This window comes from Perca fluviatilis, chromosome 6 (genome assembly GCF_010015445.1).
Source record: "Perca fluviatilis chromosome 6, GENO_Pfluv_1.0, whole genome shotgun sequence".
NCBI classification, from domain to species: Eukaryota; Metazoa; Chordata; class Actinopteri; order Perciformes; family Percidae; genus Perca; species Perca fluviatilis.
Window position 1 is genome coordinate 8,303,002 of NC_053117.1, and position 22,062 is coordinate 8,325,063.

The following is a 22,062-nucleotide window of genomic DNA, read 5'->3' on the forward strand; positions in this document are numbered from 1 at the left end:
CTGATTCACACACATGCTACATTAGCCTACAACGTTTTGGTAGGGTCATAAAGATTTATTTCTACGGGTAGGACATTTGAGTTTAATTATTATTTTCAACAAACGAATGGGGCCTGGATCCACAACAAAGGAACAAAGGTGTGTTAAAACCACTCTGCTATTGCTGGGGCAGTGGCTATAATTTTGAAATGGAATAGCCACTACAAGCGCATCTCATGGATGGCAATGTCGGTCTGTCCGTCAGTCACCACTTTTGTCCAGGCTGATGGTTTGAGTTGAAAGGTGTACAGATGTCCGTGGGCCACAGAGGGAGAATCCACCAGTGACTTTGGCGACCCCCCTGACTTTTCATCTAATGCTACCAGAAGGTTGACATTTTCTTGACTATCTCGATATCATTTTGATGGCTTGCCATGCAATTTTGGACATTCATAGTCCCTACAGAATGAACTGTAATGACTTGTGTGCACCACTTTGCAAGGTTATCAATTTCCTGTCATCCTGGGTGCATTCCCCACCTGTATTTGGAGCTGTCCACTTGTGATCGGATCACTCAGATCGGATTTTAATACCAGGTGGTAACGGGGTGTGACAGTGGGCGGCCCTCTGGAGGCGAAGTAGACCTGACAGCTGACTCTTTGTGTTGAGGAGATCAAAGCGAGCATAACAGGTGTAAAGCTCATCTGGCAACTTGGCCTCACACATAATGGAGGCGCTCCTGGTTTTGTAGCCTGATATTCTGGACCGCCTGCCACGTCTTTGGTGTTGTGGTCTCTCTCCAGTCTCTCCTGATGCCTCCGTTTTGCCAGTTTTTTGTTGTTGGGGCTTTTATGGCCAGGATAGCTCGAAGACAGGAAAGGGCAGAGAAAGGGGGACAACGACGATGACATGCAGCAAAGGGCTGCGGGTCAGATTTAAACCCTGGCCGCTGCCAAGGGCTCTAGCTCTTGGCTATGCTGTATACTTCCTTGTCACCTGACCAAAAGGCAGCTTTTTGGGCTCTGGACAGGAATCGCCTCTCCATTCATCCAGGCTCTCTGGTTGGGGAATGAATGGAAGTGCAACTCCTTTTGTCACCAATTAGTTTCTTCAAAGTGAAATATCCTTTTCTGTGAGGTGTTTACAATATGTTTTGTTCCCTATAACAGCGGTGGAAGAAAGCTTTTAGACCGATTGCCTAGAATAAAGCAGTTATCAGATGTTATCAGAGTCAAGTGCAATGTCTTGCTATTGCTTAGCTGTGTTAGTACCAAACTGAATTTTTACAGTGGGAGAAAATGTGTCATGTTGCACTAAGAGCTAAGACCTGTGAAAAGCATCCCCTCTGGCCTACTTCCTCAAGTCTCAGATAGCAGCACTCTGTCTCCATCTTGTGGCTCTTTGACAAACAGCAAAGGAGGGGACATGATCACACAACAGAGAAGAGGTAAATATTATTTATTTCACATCAGACCATTTTAAACCATTAAACACCTTAAGTCATCGGAATAAGACCTTGAGGATTCTACTAATCAAACATCCAGATACATCATAGGTCAGCTGAGCAGGACTGTGTTATTTCATCCGTTTCGAGAATGTGGATTCAACATGACCAGAGTTCAAGACAGAGACGGACCTGCTGCAGCTGGAGCCCGCAGGAACAGAAATGTGATGTCAATGTCCTCACACACAGCCTTAATCGCATCAGGATGAGCCAGTGAACAGTCAGGCAAAGAGGCAAAGAGATTAGGACTACTGCACCCCAGAGCCTTGTAACAAAAACACACAATGGAGAATTTGTTCCAAAATACACCTACTGCACTTACAGAAAATGATTACCAGCAGAGTAATTGAACTGTACCATTTTACGATTAATCAGTCTGGATTATCGGTTTATATATACGGAAATCACTTGCAGCTTTTATTGGTTAATTTTCGATTAAAAAAGAAAGAACATGAATGACATGAAGCATTAAATAGATAGCCTCTAAAGAAACAAGATACTTTCATTAACAACATTTGGTTAAAGGCTGTTGCAAATATACATAAAGGTGTGATTATGTTGACTATTTACAGTTCAGAATGGGAATCATTTTGGACCCATTTGAATCTAAACTGGTCCTGTAACAGCAGACAGAGGTGGGGAGGCGAGCTTGTATTCTGAAAGAAGTTTTCCTAGTCATAAGCTGTGACTGTGGGTTTTATTACTATTGGTTGCCATGGAGCCAGCGGGGGCGGAGGGGCTGTAACTGTAAATGATCGCTCTCAGCTGGTTGGCTGGAAGAGCCTGATCTTCCACAACTACTAGTGTGGGAACAGACCATAAAACAGGCTGACCCTATTGGCTTGTTTGTTTACTGAATCAAAGTACCAAAGCCTGACATTTAAACTGCAATATCTCTAGAGTTAAAAAAGCAAGGAAAAAAGGAACATGATCTGTTTAAAAAAAAAAAAAAAAAAAAAAAAGGACTAATGATACTGCAGAGCACAAACTGTACAGAGGTACAATCTTCCCTTCTAAAGGACCAGGCATTGCTGTGGAGTAGAAAAACCTTTCATCTTCAGGTCCTGTCATCAGTTAAATTGTATAGCCTTAATCAACGACACATTGTGATGTAGCCAGTGGTGTCCCAGCTCACCGTTTTTTGAAACTCAACACAGTTCAGGGATTCTTGTGAATTACAGTTGTTTCCTAGTCTATATCCACGGCGTTCCACCTCCGAGATTGCGCTCGGTCTGCTGGAAATTCCGCCGGATGTCACTCTTTTCGGGTGTCCGTATTCGGATGTCCCGTTACCTTGCGCTTTCTTTGTGTTGTAATTCCAAACTCCGGTGGATTTATAAGGACTATGGTTAACTGCTCCTCAGATCCCTGCAGGGTAAATCCAGACAGCTAGCTAGACTATCTGTCCAATCTGAGTTTTTATGTTGCACGACTAAAACAACTTCCATCCCATCCTGGAATGCTGTGAGGACTAGCCAGACCCTCCTCCGCAGCTCAGTGGAGGAAGGTCTGGCAAAGCGAGACTAGTTGTTTCCTAATCTTTGACTGTGTGCTATTCTCTACTCAAACATGAGCCCTCAACACCAATAAGGAGCTAATTACAGTACATTTGAAAGAACTACAGCAGTGCTAAGTGTATACATTCAATAAACTGACAAATTTAAAAAAAAGGAATTTCTATGGTGATTGCTTATTCTAGATTGTCGAACTACAAAGAAACTGGGAAGCACTTTGAAAAGAAATAAGCCCACAAATAGTAACATACATATCCAATACACAATTCAGAATTTCATTATATAAAGGGTGACCTAAAATTGTTACATATTTGTGTGGTGCGTTTGTGCAATGACGGCAAAAACACTTTCTTTTAGAAACTGCCTTTTTTCAGCTTTTAAACTATCCAACCTGCCTTCTGTAAAAGGTTCACTTCAGTGAGAGCATTCAAGACAAACATAATGTCAAGTTAAGAGACTGGAGAAATCCACATTGATTACTTTCATCTACGCAAATTAAAATTGACTTCCTCTTTGCCAGGGTGGAAAAGCCTTGGGTGGTAATCCACAAAGAGGAACTGACGTGGTGATATGAAGCATCCTCTGAGAACAGGGACGGACCTTAGACCTCCCAGACACTTTTGTTTAATTTCTCACAAATGTTGAAAATGGCTACGCTTAAATTGTGTTTAAGGGTCTCAAAGGCTCACGTTCCTTAAACCAAGGCACAAAGTCGTTGAATTCTAATAAAAGCATGAAGTTTAACCAGTGGAAACTAACTTAGAAGTAATAAAGGTTTCACCAGACAGCAGTTATTTGCTTTAGTCTATATATTACTTTGTATAATGTGCAATAAGAATGGGTTTGTTTATGATTGTATATACATTGTGTGTGTGTGTGTGTGTGTGTGTGTGTGTGTGTGTGTGTGTGGGTGTGTCTCTCTCTCTTATGGCTTGATGGTGGGAGGAATTACAGGAGGCGCAGAGGCACTGACAGGGATGACTCCGGTGGCCAGCAGGATGATGATGAGCACGATGACGAGGACGACCACCACGATGACCACGACCATCTTGACGTTCTTCCACCAGTAGGTGCGAGCCACTTTGTGAGACGTCTGCTTGAAGTGCTGAGCCTGAGCAGGTAGGGAGACGAGAATACAATTAGGGGTGTAAGAAGAAAAAAAAACCGATACACTTGAGTATCGCAATATTTTATTTAGCAATACTGTATCGGTTTTAAAAAAAAGCAATATCGGGTTGTTGTTTTTTTAAGTTTACGTGCAAAAATGTTCATGTAAGACAGTGGTTCACGTTAATGTTGTTTTTAAACCCCCTACCGCTAGATGGCTATGCTGAGACGCACCACTAGTGTCCTTGCCTAACAGGTCCTAACAGTGCCTAGCAGTGCCTGACTTTTTGCTAGAAGCTAACAACGTAGCTATGGCTGAACTTTGGCTTACTTTAGCATATCAACATTTGCTCACTGAGAACCTGTGAACCACCATCTCAAACTGGCACTTTGATTTTCTGTGTACTGAATTGTTTATCTAAAGTAAATTTCTTTGACTTATGCACATCATGTCTTTTTTTTTAAAATATTAGCTTTTCTAAAATTATACTTAAAAAAAAAGTATCGAAATATATTGCAATAATATTGAATCATGAACCATGTATCATGATATGTATCGTATCGCCAGATTCTTACCGATACACAGCCCTATATCAGTCCCTCCAGAAAAACGTGATTATGCGATCGCATAATTCAATGCATAATCAGTCAAATTCCGCATATTTATGCGGGGGCCGCATTTTTTCAAATACGTCACACTTTCGCCGCATAAATTGCTGATTTCTGTGCAAAATATGCGGGGCTTGCATGATTTCACAATCCCCGCATTTTCGTTGCAAAAAAGTCACATATCTTATCAGAAAGTTGAAAAATGTTTACTTCACACAAGAGCAGCCATTTTCCCCTGTTGCCATGGGAACGTTATGAAGTGACGTAATTACACGACGTGAACATCATCGAAAACCAGGGTGTTGGGGGAAATCACTTTTTTTTCTCTTTTTCATCAAACCGCAGTTTTTGCAAGTTCCTGCAATTTTTGCAAGTTCCCGCAATATCCTCGCATAAAATTGCAGAAATATCCTGCATATTCCATCGCATTTTTTAAGAAAACGTGCCGCATAATCAAGGACTTTTGCCCGCAACAAAAAAACTCTTCTGGAAGGACTGCTAAATACAATGAAGAGATACGTTTATTGTTTTTGCTCTAACCATCACTAGCGAGTGACGTATCTGCCTGCCAAGACTTTTGAAGTTGACATGGAAGCTGCAGTAGTGGTAGTCTCGCTTTGCCAGACCTTCCTCCGGTTTATTGGCATTTCTTTAAACCAATCACAATCGTCATGGGCGGTGCTAAGTGCCGAGTGGAGCCACTGCAAAATAGCCTCGGGAAGGAACAAGTGTACGTTCAATGGTTGTTTTAGTCTAGCTAGCTGTCTGGATTTACCCTGCAGAGATCTGAGGAGCAGTTAACCATAGTCCTCATAAACCCACCCGAGTTTAAAACTCCAACACAAAGAAAGCGGAAGGTAACGGGACATCCGGCCGAAAAGAGTGACATCCGGCGGAATTTCTGGCGGCAACGGAGCAATCGCGGAAGTTGAACATCTTGGACACAGCCTACAGTAGTGGTTGCTAGGTGCAGTCAACTTAAAGCTATAGTGCGGGGTTTTTGTCTCCCCATAAGGAATTGTAAGTAATGACAACAACAAATTATTTTCAATCGAGCTTCTGCGTGCAAAAGTCGCTGGACGACACCGTTTTCTAAACAGCCATACTGACAACTACAGAGGGAGTTGTGTGGAGCTAATGGTCTTAATTAGCTTTGTAGCAACTCATTTGGCAACGGCTTGAACGTAACGGACGTTCATTAATATCAAAAAGTTACGCACTAAAGCTCTGACACTTTTTTTCACACTGATAAAATATATCGTCATATCGCTATATGGCATAAGTCTGGATTTTCCTGGTTTTTAAACTTGTCACGATTGGCATGGGGTACTTTCCATGAGATCATCTCTCAATGCAAATCAAACCAGCTATTAGACTAACTGAAATAAAACCATGCCAATCTCTAGGTATGGTGGAGGGTATGTGATGATGTGGGGGGGCTATTTTAATTCCAAAGGCCAAGGGAACTTTATCAGGATGCATAGTATCCTGAATCCATGAAATAACTGGCCTTTAAAAATAAAAATCTTCCTGCCTTCTATAGGAATTTAACATGGAGGTGTACTTACTTATGCCCCCTGTATTTTAAGGAAGAAAATGTATTTATTCATGATACATTATTCATTCACAAAGAAAATTGGTGTCCTTAAAAGGTTGAATTTTTCCTTCTTTTTTTTTTAATTAAGGCATTAAATCAATTTCAAAAAGATGGTTTTTTATTCCTATTTTTAGTCAACTTTAGCATGGGTGTGTAAACTTATGCAAGCCACTGTATGTTGCGCCCTAGATATGTTTGAAGATGACATCCCATTCTTAATCCCACCTACAAATGTTGGACTAGTAACAGGCAATTTATTGTGCAGTCAGACACACCCCAAACAATTCCTATTTTTGGTTTAAGTTATATTGAGTTGACTTATTTTAGAGGCCTAGATATTAAGTTCTTAGCTTATGTTTTGTGCATTTATTGGGTAAATAAAAACCCACTTTTTCAACAAACTCCTGTTTTCCTCATTGTTTTATTGCTTGGTCTGTGACATGGACCAATTTCAAAGATTCTTGTTCACTTACACACAAAAACACAGGAAAATAGGATCCAGGTCAAGAAAAACCCGAAGTTGCCCTTTAACTTCTGGGTCCTGGCTTTGTGAATAACGGCTGATTTGTATGGCTTCCAGGCCCTGTTTATACAAATGCCCGTTTATGAAAATAGCCGGCCACGTGTAAACGTAGCACCAGGGACACAGTAATGGAACAGAGCCATCGTTAATGTTATCAGTTCCACCTGTGCTTTTCCGGCTATGCCAAATCAAAAGGTCTAGCATGAAGAAGGCGTGTGCAGCCTGTGCAGAGAGGCATTTTAACCTTGGTCAACAGGTGTCGGGTTAACGAGCTCAATCAGCTAACGAGGTGCAGCTGGAACGATGCTTCACTAAAAGAGGGCTTTATTCAAAGTTTGCATCAGAGTAAGAGAAAGGCCACACTTAGTCAGGTTCATTTGTGTTCTGTAATGTCTTCAACCTTACTTAACTTGTTGTACTGGTTTAGCCGATAGTTATCACTGAGGTCACTGACTATGTTTACATGCACATAATATTCAGTTTTTTGCCCTTCTCCGAAAAAGACTATATACTAAGCGGTTTACATGGCTAATGAAAGTGAATGTTCCACTAATATTCCCGGTTACATGCAGCCATGCAAAACAGGATTTTTTTTTTTTTAAGTTTACCCACCAGTGGCAGACTTGTTTCATTCCTTCAAATCACATTCTTACAAAAGGTCAGTGTTTCAGTGTCTGTGCATATCCTAAAATCTGTTGATATCCAAGTCGTTCATAATGTTTAAAATTAGCTGTGTTGCTCATCCTTTTCTTTTGGCCATGCATCTCTACCGCAGCCCTGCAAACCGTTGGCTAGTTGGTTTGTGTACAACAACCATAGCAATGCACAGGGCTCCAGACTAACTTTTTTCACTAGGAGCACAGTGGCCCCCAACTGAAAACTTTAGGGGCGCAACCACAAAATTTAGGGGCACACAGCGTAAATCAACATGCTAACCAAATATTCACATTTATACTAATTTCCACTGTATTAGTAAGAAACACTTTGATAATAGATGCAGAAATTACAATGTGCTGTTTCAAATTTAGTTTCACATTTTATTTTGGGGCGGCTGTGGCTCAGTGGTAGAGCGGTCGCCTGCCAATCGGGAGATTTGTGGTAAAGCGCTATATAAAAACAGTCCATTTACATTTTGCACTTTTGCAACATAGAAGGTAAACAGACTGCACCATCGCTGTCATGACAGTACAAATATTTAAAAAATATACCAGCTCTAGTCTCCAGTCTACAATTACAATGAATTCAACTTAAAATTAAACATGCATTGTTTAGGCTACTAAACTAAAATAAAAATAAACCCCTCCCTCTCTCCTCCCAAACCTGCCCTACAACCTTGAATTGAATAATTATTAATTTGTTACTCACTGTAACTTTTATTCTTGTATTTATATTATTCTTTTTTAGCCTGTTTTATTTTCATCATGACCGTTTTTAATTGCTCTTTAATGTTTCATGTAAAGCACTTTCAATTGCCTTGTGCCTGAAATGTGCTGTAGAACTCAAGCTGCCTTCAGCCTGTCAGTCAGTCCCCAGGGCAGATAAACCAACGTTGTGCCTGCTTGACTCACAGGAAGTGTAACGTCAACAGCCCCGCGACCGCTTTCGCCTCGATATTAATATAATATCGCAGCAAATGCTGTTTGTGTGAAGTTATGAAAAAATATAACCACACTTGTAACCACTTCATCGGCATTTCCGTGACCAACTGTAACTTCAACAAAACTGCAGAGCCGACGAGTCTGCTCCGTCCACATCTCTGTGCATGTGTATATACGCACGCATACGTACAAGCCGGAGTCTCTGTCACTATGCAGATATTACAGATAAGCTTTGTGCTTACACGCTCTCAGGTACCGAAATTTCCACGTTTAAGTGTAAAAAAGGGGGCAAATTTACTGGTTGCACATGTGCGACTGGCTGTAAAATTTAGTCGCACATTCTAAAATTTTGGTCGCAAAATGCGACCATTTGGTTGCAGTCTGGAGCCCTGAAGCCGTTAGCAGGCAAGAGGCCATGAACTCCCACAAACCTGCTGTAAAACCCCTGATTGAGACGCATATTCTGAATGCGCTGTATATGTCCAAAGAATGCTTCTAAAACCTGAATAACACCAGCATATCCCCTTATTCTGAATATCCAAACAGAATATGCTGCCGTATCAAATTCGGAATATTGTCATATATGGAATTAGAGTGGAATATTAGTGAGCATGTAAACATTCACTGCTTAATAACTAGAGCCCGACTGATATATCGGCGGGCTGATATTAGGCATTTTCCAAACTATCGGTATCGGCATTTAATAATGGCAGATCAAATTATTTATTTATTTTTTAAATTAGAATTTATAATGACAAATTATTCTGATAATTGAATATGAAAAATATAAAAGTAGACGAAAAAATAGACGAAACACCCTTCAACCATGTTATGAGTGTTGGCGTTGCATAGTTTGTCCAGCAGAGGGCGCTCTACAACGTCCCTGTTGGCAAAACTCTTTGATTTTTGTTGTTGTTATGGTTCTTTTTGTTCAAAAGAACATCAGATTTTTAAATTATGAAATATTTGTATCGGTATCAGCCTTAAAAATCGGTCGGGCTCTATTAATAACCTCTTTCTTTACAAATTCACCGTACGACCGTAGTCCACATCTCAACCCACTTTTACACAAATCAAAATAATCTCCTGTGGTAATGACTCACCCCTGCTTGCAGGTCCTCTGACTTGCCCATGAGGTCATCGAGTCTCTCTCCTCGAGCCAGGATCCGGTCTACATTCTGCGTCATGATGTCTTTCACTCCATCTACTTGATCCCTCAAGGTCTTCACCTTGTCCTGTGGCTCCGCCGCCGCCGCTCCTCCTCGCTCCTGGGATGGGACAGAAAAAGGAAGTTTAAGAAAATAAGTTGAGGAACAACATAGAACAACGTGTCAGCTGCAATCCATGTCCTACCTGTGTCTTGTAGTTTTTTTATCAGTGGAAAGAAAAAGCCAATTTTTTTTGACACCACCCAACAATGGCAGCACCCATGGAAGTTTATACTGTAAATGTTAAACAGTTATCTAAAAAGGCAACAAAGTATATTTGCCTGTATTTAAGGTAACATATTTATGGAATATTAAGAAACATTTCCAAGTATAAAAGTGCCGTAAAATCAAATGTATAATGCATTTTTCCTCCTCTGTCTCGTTTATAACTACGGTTTATTAGGGGTGTAAGAAAAAAAATCGATACACTTGAGTATCGCGATATTTTATTTAGCAATACTATATTGATTTTCAAAATGCAATATAGATTTTTTTTTACTTGCAAAAATATTCATGTAAGACAGTGGTTCACCTTTATGTTGTTTAAACCCCCTACCGCTAGATGGCTGTGCTGAAACGCACCACTAGTGTCCTTGCCTGACCGTACCTAACAGTACCTAACAGTGCCTAGCAGTGCCTGACTTTTTGCTAAAAGCTAACAATGTAGCTATGGCTGAACTTTGGCCTACTTTAGCATATACAAATTTTCTCACCAAGAACCTGTGAACTACAATCCCAAACTGGCAGTTTGATTTTCTGTGTACTGAATTGTTTACCTAAACTTCTTTGACTTTTATGCACATCATGGAACGCAGCATAGGTAGAGCTTTTGATACTGGGTATAGGCTATAGCATCCTCATAGACCTCAAGTCTCACTTCTTGGATCAATTCCTTTTTCTTTGCACATAACTGCCTCTAGGTCACACAATCATGTTGAGGCTAATGCCCAACGAGGTGTCCGTTATCAGGAATTAATGGAAGACGGGGAGGCAGGGAGCAAAGTTAACTTTTTGGTCCATCAGCCAAATGGCAAGTGAATGCTCACATTTTACCAGCCACTCAATAGATTACCATTGTTTGTTTTTTTTGACTGGTGAGTGAAGCAAATATACCAGGCACTTGCATATTTTTACCAGCATTTGGCTGGTAGATGGGGCTAATTTTGGACCATGTGGGGGGGCCAGAACCATCTGACGTGCAGTCCATACATTCCTTATTATGGACACCACAAAAGGGCATTACTTACTACTATTATTTAGGGCTGTTCCCTCTTAGTCGATTAATCGGTCTTTTGGTCTTAGTCAGCTAAGATTTCTTTAGTCGATTTAGTCAGGTTTTATGCTTTTTTCATGCTGAATGACTTATTTGCAAGAAATGTACGTGCACATCTCTGGTAAACACAAGAATTAAAGTGGTGCTTTTGCATGACTCTTTGCGGAGCAACTCAGATTTACAGATCTGTCGATTAAATCAACTAATCGATTGTGTGAGTGTTAGTCGACTAAGAATTTCTTCAATCTAGCACAGCCCTATTATTATTATTATTATTATTATGAATGTGAAATTAAGAGCATAGATTTATATTTCTATGCGTTTTGCAATCAAAATCTAAAGCACTTTCCCTGGTAACACCTAAGGTTTTCTTTTCAACCGACAGCAGACTTGTTATATGTGCGGAACTGAAATCAGAATACTACTATAAAATGCTATAAAAAAAATTGGAAAATTGTCATATTCGGAATATTAGTGTGCATGTAAATGAGTTCACGGCTTCCAAACCTCTTTATTTACAAATTCACCATACACCAAGGACGCATCGGACAACCATTACACTTAAACTACTTAGGTAGGTTAACATGTTTTAATGGAAACCATGCAGGCAAATCGCAATCAAATATTCACCCCTATTAATGTCTCACAAAACTGAAATAAAAAAAAGGGACTGGCCTTTTAAATCTGTTCTTCGGGCTAATTTTTTCCATAACTAATATTCTTTCATTTCAGTGGCTGGATTCATCTGTCTGACACCAACGCATGTTTATAAAGCATTAGATTCTAAGGGAATAAAAATCAAACAATTCCCCATCAGTCTCGTATTTTCAGACAACAATGAGCGTGACAGCTGCTGGTGCCCTTTGGGCTGCTGCACATGACAGCACAGGCTGCTGGCAGTCAAACCATGTTTCTTACATCCCAGCGCGTCTGCACTCAACAGGAAGATAAGATGGGATCTTACAGTTGTGGGTGTGATTTCAAAGCAGAAATGTTATATGGAGTGTTTTTATGTGCAGTGACTTCCATGTAGGGCTGGGCAATAGATCTTTTCACGGCAGACATGTTGACATGTCATAGTAGGAAAAGCACAGGTGTATTCAAAACCATTACTGATGGCTGCATTCCACTTAGGAGAGGCCCTGGTATTGTGCATGCTGACTCACTGAAATAGCTTACTGGGACACTTTATGGACTTGAGCCATCGTTAAGGTTACCAATTTCAGCTGTGCTTTTCCTACTATGACAAGTCCAAATATCTGCTGTGAAAAAGGTCCATATTTCAATATTATATCGATATCGTGATATGAGACTAGCTATCATCTTAGATTTTGAAGAATCGTAATATCGTTACATCGTAAGTGTTGTCTTTTCCTGGTTTTAAAAGGCTGCATTACAGTAAAGTGATGTCATTTTCTGAAATTACCAGACTGTTCTAGCTGTTCTATTATTTGCCTTTAACCACTTCGTCATTATATCCACATTATGATGGTTATTTCTTATAAAATCTAAACGTGAAGCTATTTTGTGAAAGCACCAATCGTCAACCTTACAATATCGTCACAATATCGACATTGAAGCGTTTGGTCAAAAATATCGTGATATCTGATTTTCTCTATCACCCAGCACTAATTCCATGTCCCGTGAGCCAGCACCAGGCTGTAAACAAAAAAACTGTCTCTAGGAAACTGAGCAGGTTTTGCTGTGTCATCTGCTTACCTGTTACTCTCCCCTACCTTCTCTTTCTTTTCCTTTTTTTCTTCTATCAAATGTTCCTTTCTTCGGTTGCTTTTTTCCTGTATTTTGTCCACCCTCTCCCTTCCTTCATGATTATTCTGTTCATTCTTCTCCCTCATCCTTCCCCTTTATTTTCCTTTGGATCGGTTGGTTTATGCAATCTTCTCATCTAATTCACCTCTCAAAAACAACACCGTTATAGACTTGCTTTTCCTTTTGTCTTGTTACTTTTGTGTTTCATTTAACATTTTTTGTTTCTTAATGTCCCCATTAAATCATATATCAGCATCAGATGCCTTGCTGTGCGTCTGCATATAAAATTAAAACTGCATTAATACTGTGCATTTCAACTAATATTCTTATTTGCTATTCTTACATTTAAAAAAAACTTAATCATAGATCCATTTTCAGCATCATTATTTACACTATTATATATTGTAGTATAAATATTGTTACATACTAAATTCTTCTATTTTTCTTATATTTCTCTATGTTTATATTATTTCTATTCTAGAATGGGAACAACTGTAACTTAACCTAATTTCAAGAGGTGGAAGTGACAAGTTACATTTACTCTTGTTACTGTAACAGAGTTGTTCTTTGTGTACTTAAACTTTGAGTATTAAAATAAAATAGAAATCGGTAATTTTGTCCCCCGGACTTCACATGATGGTTCCCTCTGTTCCCCACAAATACAACAGGTCTGAGTTGATTTGAACGCAGCACAAGTAGGCGAGTATGCTACTTGGAATCCGTGATTAAGAGAGACAAATGGGAGAGGATCTTTAAATAAAAATCATCCTCTTGAACAATCTGTCCCCCTCACTTCGGAAATTATGGCTACGCCACTGGATGTATATAAGTTGAAAATACAGAAAAGTAAGAAAGGACAACAATGGCGAAAAGGAAGACCAGGAATGTATGGACCAATGACGAAGTGGATCTGTTACTAAAAGGTATGTAAGCCTACCTAACCGATAAGACTGATGATGTGCATCCTCGTTCCCAAAGGTCTCTGTTTGTTCCCGTCTAGACTACATAGCAACCCCGGAGTTTTCAAACCAAAACTGTAACAGCCGTGTTTTCAAATGTCTCCGTTTTAGGGGCTCGGAAACATCGGAGTAGTGCAGACGTCAGGCGTAAATGTAGCAAAAGAAATTTGTTTTTAAACCAAAGCGTAGAAGTGTAAATGTAGCGTCAGAGTACATTTTTTACTAGGGCTGCACAATATATCGTTTCATCGTCACCGCGATATTAACTGTTGCAATAAACACATCATGAAAGGCTGCGACATGTCAAAAAGGACAGAGATTTTTTTGTTAGTTGAAAGAAAATATCAGTATCAAACTGCACTTTAAAAATGTAACTTTTTTTTAGTGGTGCCTTTTATATTCAATTCAATGTTCAATAAAAGAATGTTGGAAATGATTTCCTTTCATTTGTTTTACATTCAACAAGCAATTGGTTGTGTGTTAGCAGAAAAGTCAAAACAGCAGAAATGCAGAACTGAGTAGACTTTAATATCTGTTTATTTATCGCAAGTAATATCGTTGGGATAATAGAAATAATGGTACCACTTTACTTGAAGGTATCGACATAATCGTGACATGACACTTATAACTATGACATGACACGGTCATGAACGTGTCATAAACATAAACAAGTCAATTAAGTGTCGCTCGGTTGTTGTCGTGACAAGTTGACATTGTTTGGGTTGTCTTGATTATGACAACTTGACATTAATCAAAGTGGCATTACCAGAAGTTGTCTTGGTCATGACAAGTTGACATTACATTTGATTGGAATGTCTTTATAATGACAACTTGACATTAACCAGGATGACATTACCAGAAGATGTCTTTGTCATGACAACTTCACATAATGTCGTCCTGTTTAATGTCAAGTTGTCTTAATAAGGACACTCCAAAGATATTTAATGTCAAGTTGTCATGACACATACATCTTCTGGTAATGTCATCCTGGGGCCTGTTGCACAAAACCAAGATAAGGGATTAAGCTGGGATATTCAGGTTATCCTGGATGAATTTAGCTTTGACTTTGTTGCACAAAAGCAGGTTGAATTAAACCCAGCCAAGTAACCATGGCGATTTATTCTTTGCAGCTAGCCTGGTCCAGAGCAGGCTAAGATTAATCCTGGAGTCTGATGTGTTAAATCAGCTGCCGCTCTGATCCGAAATAAACGTGTTTAACAGTTATTCCGTTGTCTTCTGAATGTGTTCCGCTTCATTTTATTAACATGCATTACTTGTCACTATTGCTGTCACGAGTTTGATTTAAATCCTACGATTGCAGTTGTTGAGATGGTAATGGTAAAAAGTGGGACGATACGGAGGAAATGGGCTTTTCCTCCGCTGCTGTCTCCGTGAAATGTGCCCCCGCCCATGCAACGCGGGGAGGCGGGGGGAGGCAGGGGGATCCTCCCACACCGTGCAGCGGACTCTAAAAGCGGACTTCTAGATTCAATAACGACGACAATAACGACCCAAATCAAACGTCTTTTTTTTAACCAAATGGGAGTGAGAATGTGTTGGAATGCCATAAGCTTCTTAATCATTTTATTTTGGGGCTGTCACTTGTCATCTTGGGAGTGAGGAAAAAAAAAAAACATGAATAATAACATTGTTTTACAGATATGCTTACAGTGTGTATTGAAGTCACTTCTTTTTCAAGTTTTTTTCCAGTCATGCTTGTTCTGTATGAACATTAATTGTAGAAAGATATTTAGAATTAGACATAGCTTATGGAGATTTGTGCATATGGTTGTAAGACATATTCTCGCATTATGAATAAGCTTTGAAATTAAGCCTAGTCCTTATAAATTTCCCAGGAACAAGAATTCCCTCTGCTCACTTTTAAGTCGAAGTAGGCTAAATAATAATACATTTAATTTATATAGTGCTTTACAGGCTACTGAAAGACACTTTACACTAAAACCAGCACATTTAGCGCATAAAAACAGATACAGCAATAAAACCAACACATAAAACAAGCATATTAAAGCAATTAAAACGTGGAGTGACTAAGTAGATTTTTTTTTTAAATCCATACGTATTCAGTCGGTCCACTATTGTCTGTCGGGCTTTTTTTCCGTTTGATAACAGCCGTATTTCCTTTTTTGCATATATGTTTCACCTCCTCGTAAATTTGCATTAGAAGCTGCTGCTCAGTGGGTGAAACATATGCTGCACGCATCTTTTCCATTTCTGCATCAGTAAATCTGTGATCGATACCGTGGTCTATTTAAGAAAGCCGTGAATGTGCACTTATCCCAGCTATCTTCTCCTGGCTTGACATAGCTTCACCTACTTATCCTGGCTCGGCAAACGTGCAACCGATTAAGCCGCGATGAGCGGATCACACTAAGTCAAGCTGCGCTTTTTCAGTTATCCTGGATTTCTTTATTCTACTTTTGTGCAACAGGCCCCTGGTTAATGTCAAGTTGTCATTACAAAAGACATCCCAAACAAATTTAATGGGCAACTTGTCATGACCAAGACAACTTCTGGTAATGCAATTTTGATTAATGTCAAGTTGTCATAATCAAGACAACCCAAACAATGTCAACTTGTCATGACAAAAACCAAATGACACTCAATGACAGAAGTCATAAACGTTTATGACTTGTTATAACGTTTATGACACGTTCATGACCGTGTCATGTCATAGTTATGACAGTGTCATGTCAGGATTATGTCGATACCTTCATGTAAAGTTTTACCAAAATAATTAATGTTATCGCATATTTTTTCTCATATCGTGCAGATCTAATTTTGACTGATCTACTTTCCATTTCTGATAAACCAGGCCTTTTCTCTCCCTCTTTTCCCTTTAACAGTGCTAGTAGTTTAGTGAGGCCCACTGAATGGCTGACAGCTATCAAGTATCAACATTCACAGAAAGAGGGAGACAGAAACGTGCCCAGCACAAGATGTTCATCCACTGACGGCTACATGAAGTGTCCAATTAAAATATTTGGACTGTTGTAAGCCTTAAAACTGAATTCACCCAACAATGTGTTCCTCCGCTGTGCATAGAAAGTGACTTCAGTCTTCCAGTGAAACTTGACAACTCTAACAAAAGCCTGACAATAAGGCCCCTTTTTAATACATTCCTGATAAATAAGGAATAAGGAGGATGATGCATCAAGGTAGTGATACAAGGAAGTGTGAACGAGATAAATCAAATATTTCCTGTTAAAATGTTTGACTGCAGTGGTAAATGCAATGGATGGATTTCATTTGTCTTGCGAGGCCACAGTAAATCCTCACAGCTCCTAATCTAGTCAAATTTGAAACAACCCTTATCTGAGTGCACACAGGATGTGAATAGACTAGCCTGCATGCAGTAGGATTTCCCTTCTATCAAAGTACCGGAATTAATACGGACTAAAACCGACACTAATAAACCGACACTAATAAATGCTGCAGGCTACAGTAGAACTGTTGGTTTAGCTCTCCCCACCTGCACAGCTGAGTCAGTAAAGTTTAAGTTTAAAAGTTTGTCTGGCCTTTCAAAGAGAGGGAAGGAAATGTTTCAAAACCTCAGAAGTCACTGACTGGTTTTCATCGTTTACCAGAGAAAGCAACAGGTCCATGTTAATCGCCTCCAACAGATACTTATTGGATACTTAAGAAGACATGTGTCTAGGGCTGGGCAATATATATTGATATTATATCGATATATGAAGCTAGATATCGTCTTAAATTTTGGATACATCATAATATCCTGATATGACACAAGTGTTGTCTTTTCCTGGTTTTAAAGGCTACATTACAGCAGAGTGATGTAATTTTCTGAACACACCAGACTGTTCTAGCTGTTCCATTATTTGCCTTTACCGACATTATATACCAACATAACTGATGATTATTTATCAGAAATCTCATTGTGTGCCTATTTTGTGAAAGCACCAATTGTATAATAGCACAGCAGGGAGAGAACATAGGAAAGACAATTGTGCAAGTCGTCATGAATAAAATAACAGTCACTCAATTATCCTTAAGCTTAGCTACTCCTTGAACACCCTGGGACTTCCTGTGAGACTTCCAAGGACATTAAGCACTGCTAGATGAAGTCAAAAAAATGTTCAACCATATATTAACAAAGTTAGCATTTTCATACTACCATGACATATAGGTTAACGTTAGTAAGGTAACTTTATACTTTTTTAGGGAAATGACGTTACCTTTTTTCATTTCAGAATAATATGAGCGAACCATGACTTCACTTCAACTTTTTACAATTGCTCTCTTAGCACAGTTTTGTTAATACAAGATATTAGCCGAATGTAACGTTATGCTACATGAGTGTCACAAACTGGGGCTATAAGTAGCTAATCTAGCTAAGTTAGTAGCTAAGCACTGAGCTCAAGTAATGTAAAAGTTGACATTTTATTCAAAAAAGTGTTAGGCTCTTGATGTGGCAGAAAAGAAACGGCATAAGCCATGCTGTGCCGGGGTTTAACGTCTAACGTTATTAGTATTCAGTAGGTAAAGTAAGATTAGCGAATGACACATATTTTAGTGGAGTTCGGCTACAGGCGCCAGCTCTACCGCCGCTTCACTTGTTGTCGTGCGTTTGAAATGTATGCGGAAGGTTAGCTGCTAGCTAAGTGACTGAAATAAAAACCTGACAAGATATAAGCCTTATAGCGGATGGAAATGTCATGTAAAGTGCCTGACCTGTATTGAGTGAAACCAACATTAGCTTAATTCCATGAAACACTGTATTTCTACTTTAGATTTTCTGAAGAGAGTGTAATTAAGCCATTTTATTTAGGATACTCTGACTTCCTCTCTCAACAACGAAAAGTTAATGCGCTCACTTAGCTAGCTATATAAGTAGTTACCTTTGCGACTACAATAGTTTTAGGTCAAATGTAACTTATAATACTTTTCAGAAGTACACCTGTTGAATGATCGTCCCTAACGCCAAACATGGTGACGGCGGAGAGGCTTTCTAAACAACAAAAAACACAAGCTTCAACCATTATCACCTACCGGATCGATGTCCATCTTGTTGCAAACTATGCCCTTTGACCACAATCCGATGAATCAACTTTGTTTTAAGGTAACGCTGTTATTTTAAAACCTTTATGAACCCTCTTAGATTTGCGTTTGATGCTCTACCACTGCGTTTCTTCCTCTGTTTAACTTCCTGGTTGTTTTTTCCCCCGTTCAAACTTCATTCCTTCGCTTCAAGTGTCAAGCGGCCCATAATACAATCACTATTTCCCGACCACGTTTAAAAAAATAATCCACTGTCGTAACTTTTTTTTTTAAGGAACGTAGTCTACATTCATTGGTTAATTTATTACAAAAACATCACCGTTAAGGTGAATAGTGAAAATCAAGTACTTTATGAACAAGTTTATAGTGAACCGTATGCCTTATCTTTAACCGTCATATCAAAATATACTGAAAACCACAATGAGAAAATAAACAACATGTTGGCCTAAATGGATCTGTAAGGTTAACGAAGCTCTGAGGAATGCCGTTTATTTAGCAAATAAACTTATTTATTAATTTATGATATGCCTATACAGTATGTGATGACCTTAAGTATTTTGTTGGCATTTTAACCACGTTGCACCATGACAATTGCGTACTTTTATTTTGAAGGCCCTTTCCCTTCATTTCCTTTATTGTTGGACAATATCACAATTTGTGGCTCTCTTGTAGCAATGGGGCTCTCCCAACTTTATCCTCAGGAAGGCGTCATGAGGAGTTACCATGTCGTCTATGTGCCTAATTACTGAATCATTAGGATAAACTAATTTTGTCATAATCATTGTTAATAATCATAATATTTTGTGTTCTTCATGACTATACTAAGAGCTTTGAGGCATGAGCTAGGTGTTATGTCATATTTTGTTTATGATCAAACAAAAGGTGTGAATGTGTGCTAAGAAAGCCAGACTAATACTACTATTGCAGTGAGCAAGCATAGACCTACTACCAATAATAAAAATCACCATTGTTATTATACAGTTTTTTCCAACTGCTTACACACAAAATCTTTTCATGTCACACGATTTTTGAAACCTCTCACTCAAAGTGCAAAACTACACAGCACATCTCCAAAACCATAAGCTATTTCTCAGCCTTTCACTCAGTTTTCAATTGCATAAAACACTTTTTTCAAAACATTACACACAATTCTCTACCTAAGACACAGAAATCTAACAGGAAGTGACTTTCTTTCCTTTTCTAAACACAACCAATCAAAATGCTTCACTTATTTACCAGGGCGCACACATTATGTCATAACTGAACACTAACCAATCACTGCTTTAGTATAGGCCTATACATAGGTCAAAGGTCAGCTTACCTGTTTTGAACAATGGATGCCAACAATAGACAGAGAGCAAGGGGAGTAGGAGGGAGAGACAGGGGAAAACAACGAGGAGGAGGAGGAGGAGGAGGAGGGAAAAAGAGGAAGGAGAGCCATCTCTGATGAGATCAGGGCCACAATTAGGCCTATTCATCATGTTATCAACCACGGATTGACCAATGAGAGAAGCCCATCTTGAGTAGCTTACAGTGGCGTCCATACTGCAACTATCTAATGACTATTTCAGCATTACAAATCAATCAGACTTTGTTTTGCACAAAGTGCATACAATTCCCCTCCCTGACACACACACACATATTCATTATTCTAAAAATGATACCTTTGGTTTACATATGTTTGTACTTTTGTTTTTTTATTTCATGCTACTGTATACAACACTGTGCTACTCTTACAAACCGTTTTGCCCAATCAATATTTTCTGTTTCACTGTAACATTACATAGTTTTTTACAGTGCACTTTTCAACCCCTCTCAGCAGATGACTTTCTCTCTAGAACATTGTAAATTTAGATATAAGCCTATGAAAGACAAAAGAGCTTTATATTTAGAACAGTGTGTACATGGTATATCCAAAAATCTACTATTATGAAAAAAGTGTTTGCCATTTGATGCAAATGCTTCATTTTGAGATGTGTTTATGGTATTTTGAAGGAGATGTGAGGCATTTTGCATTTTGTGTGTGCAGTTTTGGGAATTGTGTGTAGAGTTTTGAAAACGTGTGTAAGCAGTTGGAAAAAAACTGTAAGACATTTCATCAACACAGGAATTTCCCCAGTGTGGGATTAATAAAGTCTATCTTATCTTATCTTTAATTTGAATTGTGACAAACTTAATTTGATCCACCAAGTCAATAAATTATATTCCTTCACCAAGAAAAACAGTTCTTCATAAAAAGCAGCTGAGCAAAGTAATTGCTAAGCAACAAACACAAAAGTTAAACTAGTAACAGGAAGGAGTTTATATAGCTTTCTTATTATAACACTAGCATTTGATTTTACAGGTTTTGGATTTCATATGCATTATATTGTGATGATGTTTTCAACAAATCAGAAATCAAAATAACATGAACATGGGAATCCATTCCATTAAAATGTGTAAATATTAGAAATGAATTGTGAAAATGTAAAACCACTCCCACAATATGAAACCAACTCACTCTGAATGCAATAATTAATAAGACTGTTGAGTCTTAGTCTGTGTAGGAATGCTCTGCAACATCACTCTCCTCACTGACATTACTCCAAAGAGTTGTTTTGACTCATGATTAGCAAGATTTCTCTACATTCCCCAATCTTTTTTTCCCCCCATGGGGTGTCCGTTTTATTGTCAGAAACTTGGTTTATCATGCGCCCCATGCCAAAGTTATCCATCTATCACAGGAAAATACCATTAGTAATTCTAGTTTCTTGATTGGCTTGAGACATTGTCATTTCTCATTATGTTGTATTATACAATATGGAATTTAGACCACTGCAACTCATTCCTTAATGCAATAACTCCGTATCTCTACATCAGCAGCCATGTTCAATGTCACAGATCCCATTTGATTATATAAAAATGTCTTGATCCGCATTAGGAACTGATAATCATTCATTCACAATGTGGGATTACCATTAGCCATTTCTATTCATTTTCTAAATAAATCAAACCCAGTGAAATTTAACTCCACCAAAGAACGGTTGGTACTTTGGTGTCTTCCTCAGCTGACTAAGTCACTCCTCCCTAACCTGCAGCTTCTTAACATACTGATGTCATGCTGAGTCCCGCCCAGCCAGCTGCACCGACCAACCGGTTTCACCTCCCATCTAGGAAGGTGGTGTGGTGAGGCTAAAATGCTTTTACCTGCATGTCAGACAACTTCTGTAATGCTGCTCTGAGTCACAAGCAGCTAAAAATAATTCTAGCTATTATGTCCATTTTGGAAAACAATTTGCCTGGCAGGCATTAGCAAGTGTGCTAAAAATACTGTCTATTGCATTATTGAAAACATAAATTGTGTAAAGAAAAGGCCTAATGATTTGGAATTACAGCACGTTTTAG

The 22,062-nt window shown here is 38.9% G+C and overlaps 1 protein-coding gene across 1 annotated transcript; it reads right to left on the reverse strand.

The window, feature by feature from the left end:
• Nucleotides 1-1,420: 1,420 nt before the first annotated feature.
• vamp8 (vesicle-associated membrane protein 8 (endobrevin)) lies at nt 1,421-18,882 on the reverse strand. Its single transcript, XM_039804128.1, has 3 exons — nt 18,670-18,882; nt 9,535-9,699; nt 1,421-4,108 (listed from the first exon to the last, which is right to left on the reverse strand). The coding sequence occupies exons 1-3, from the start codon at nt 18,682-18,684 to the stop codon at nt 3,923-3,925; spliced, it is 366 nt and encodes a 121-aa protein (XP_039660062.1). The 5' UTR covers nt 18,685-18,882; the 3' UTR covers nt 1,421-3,922.
• Between the last annotated feature and the right edge of the window lie 3,180 nt (nt 18,883-22,062).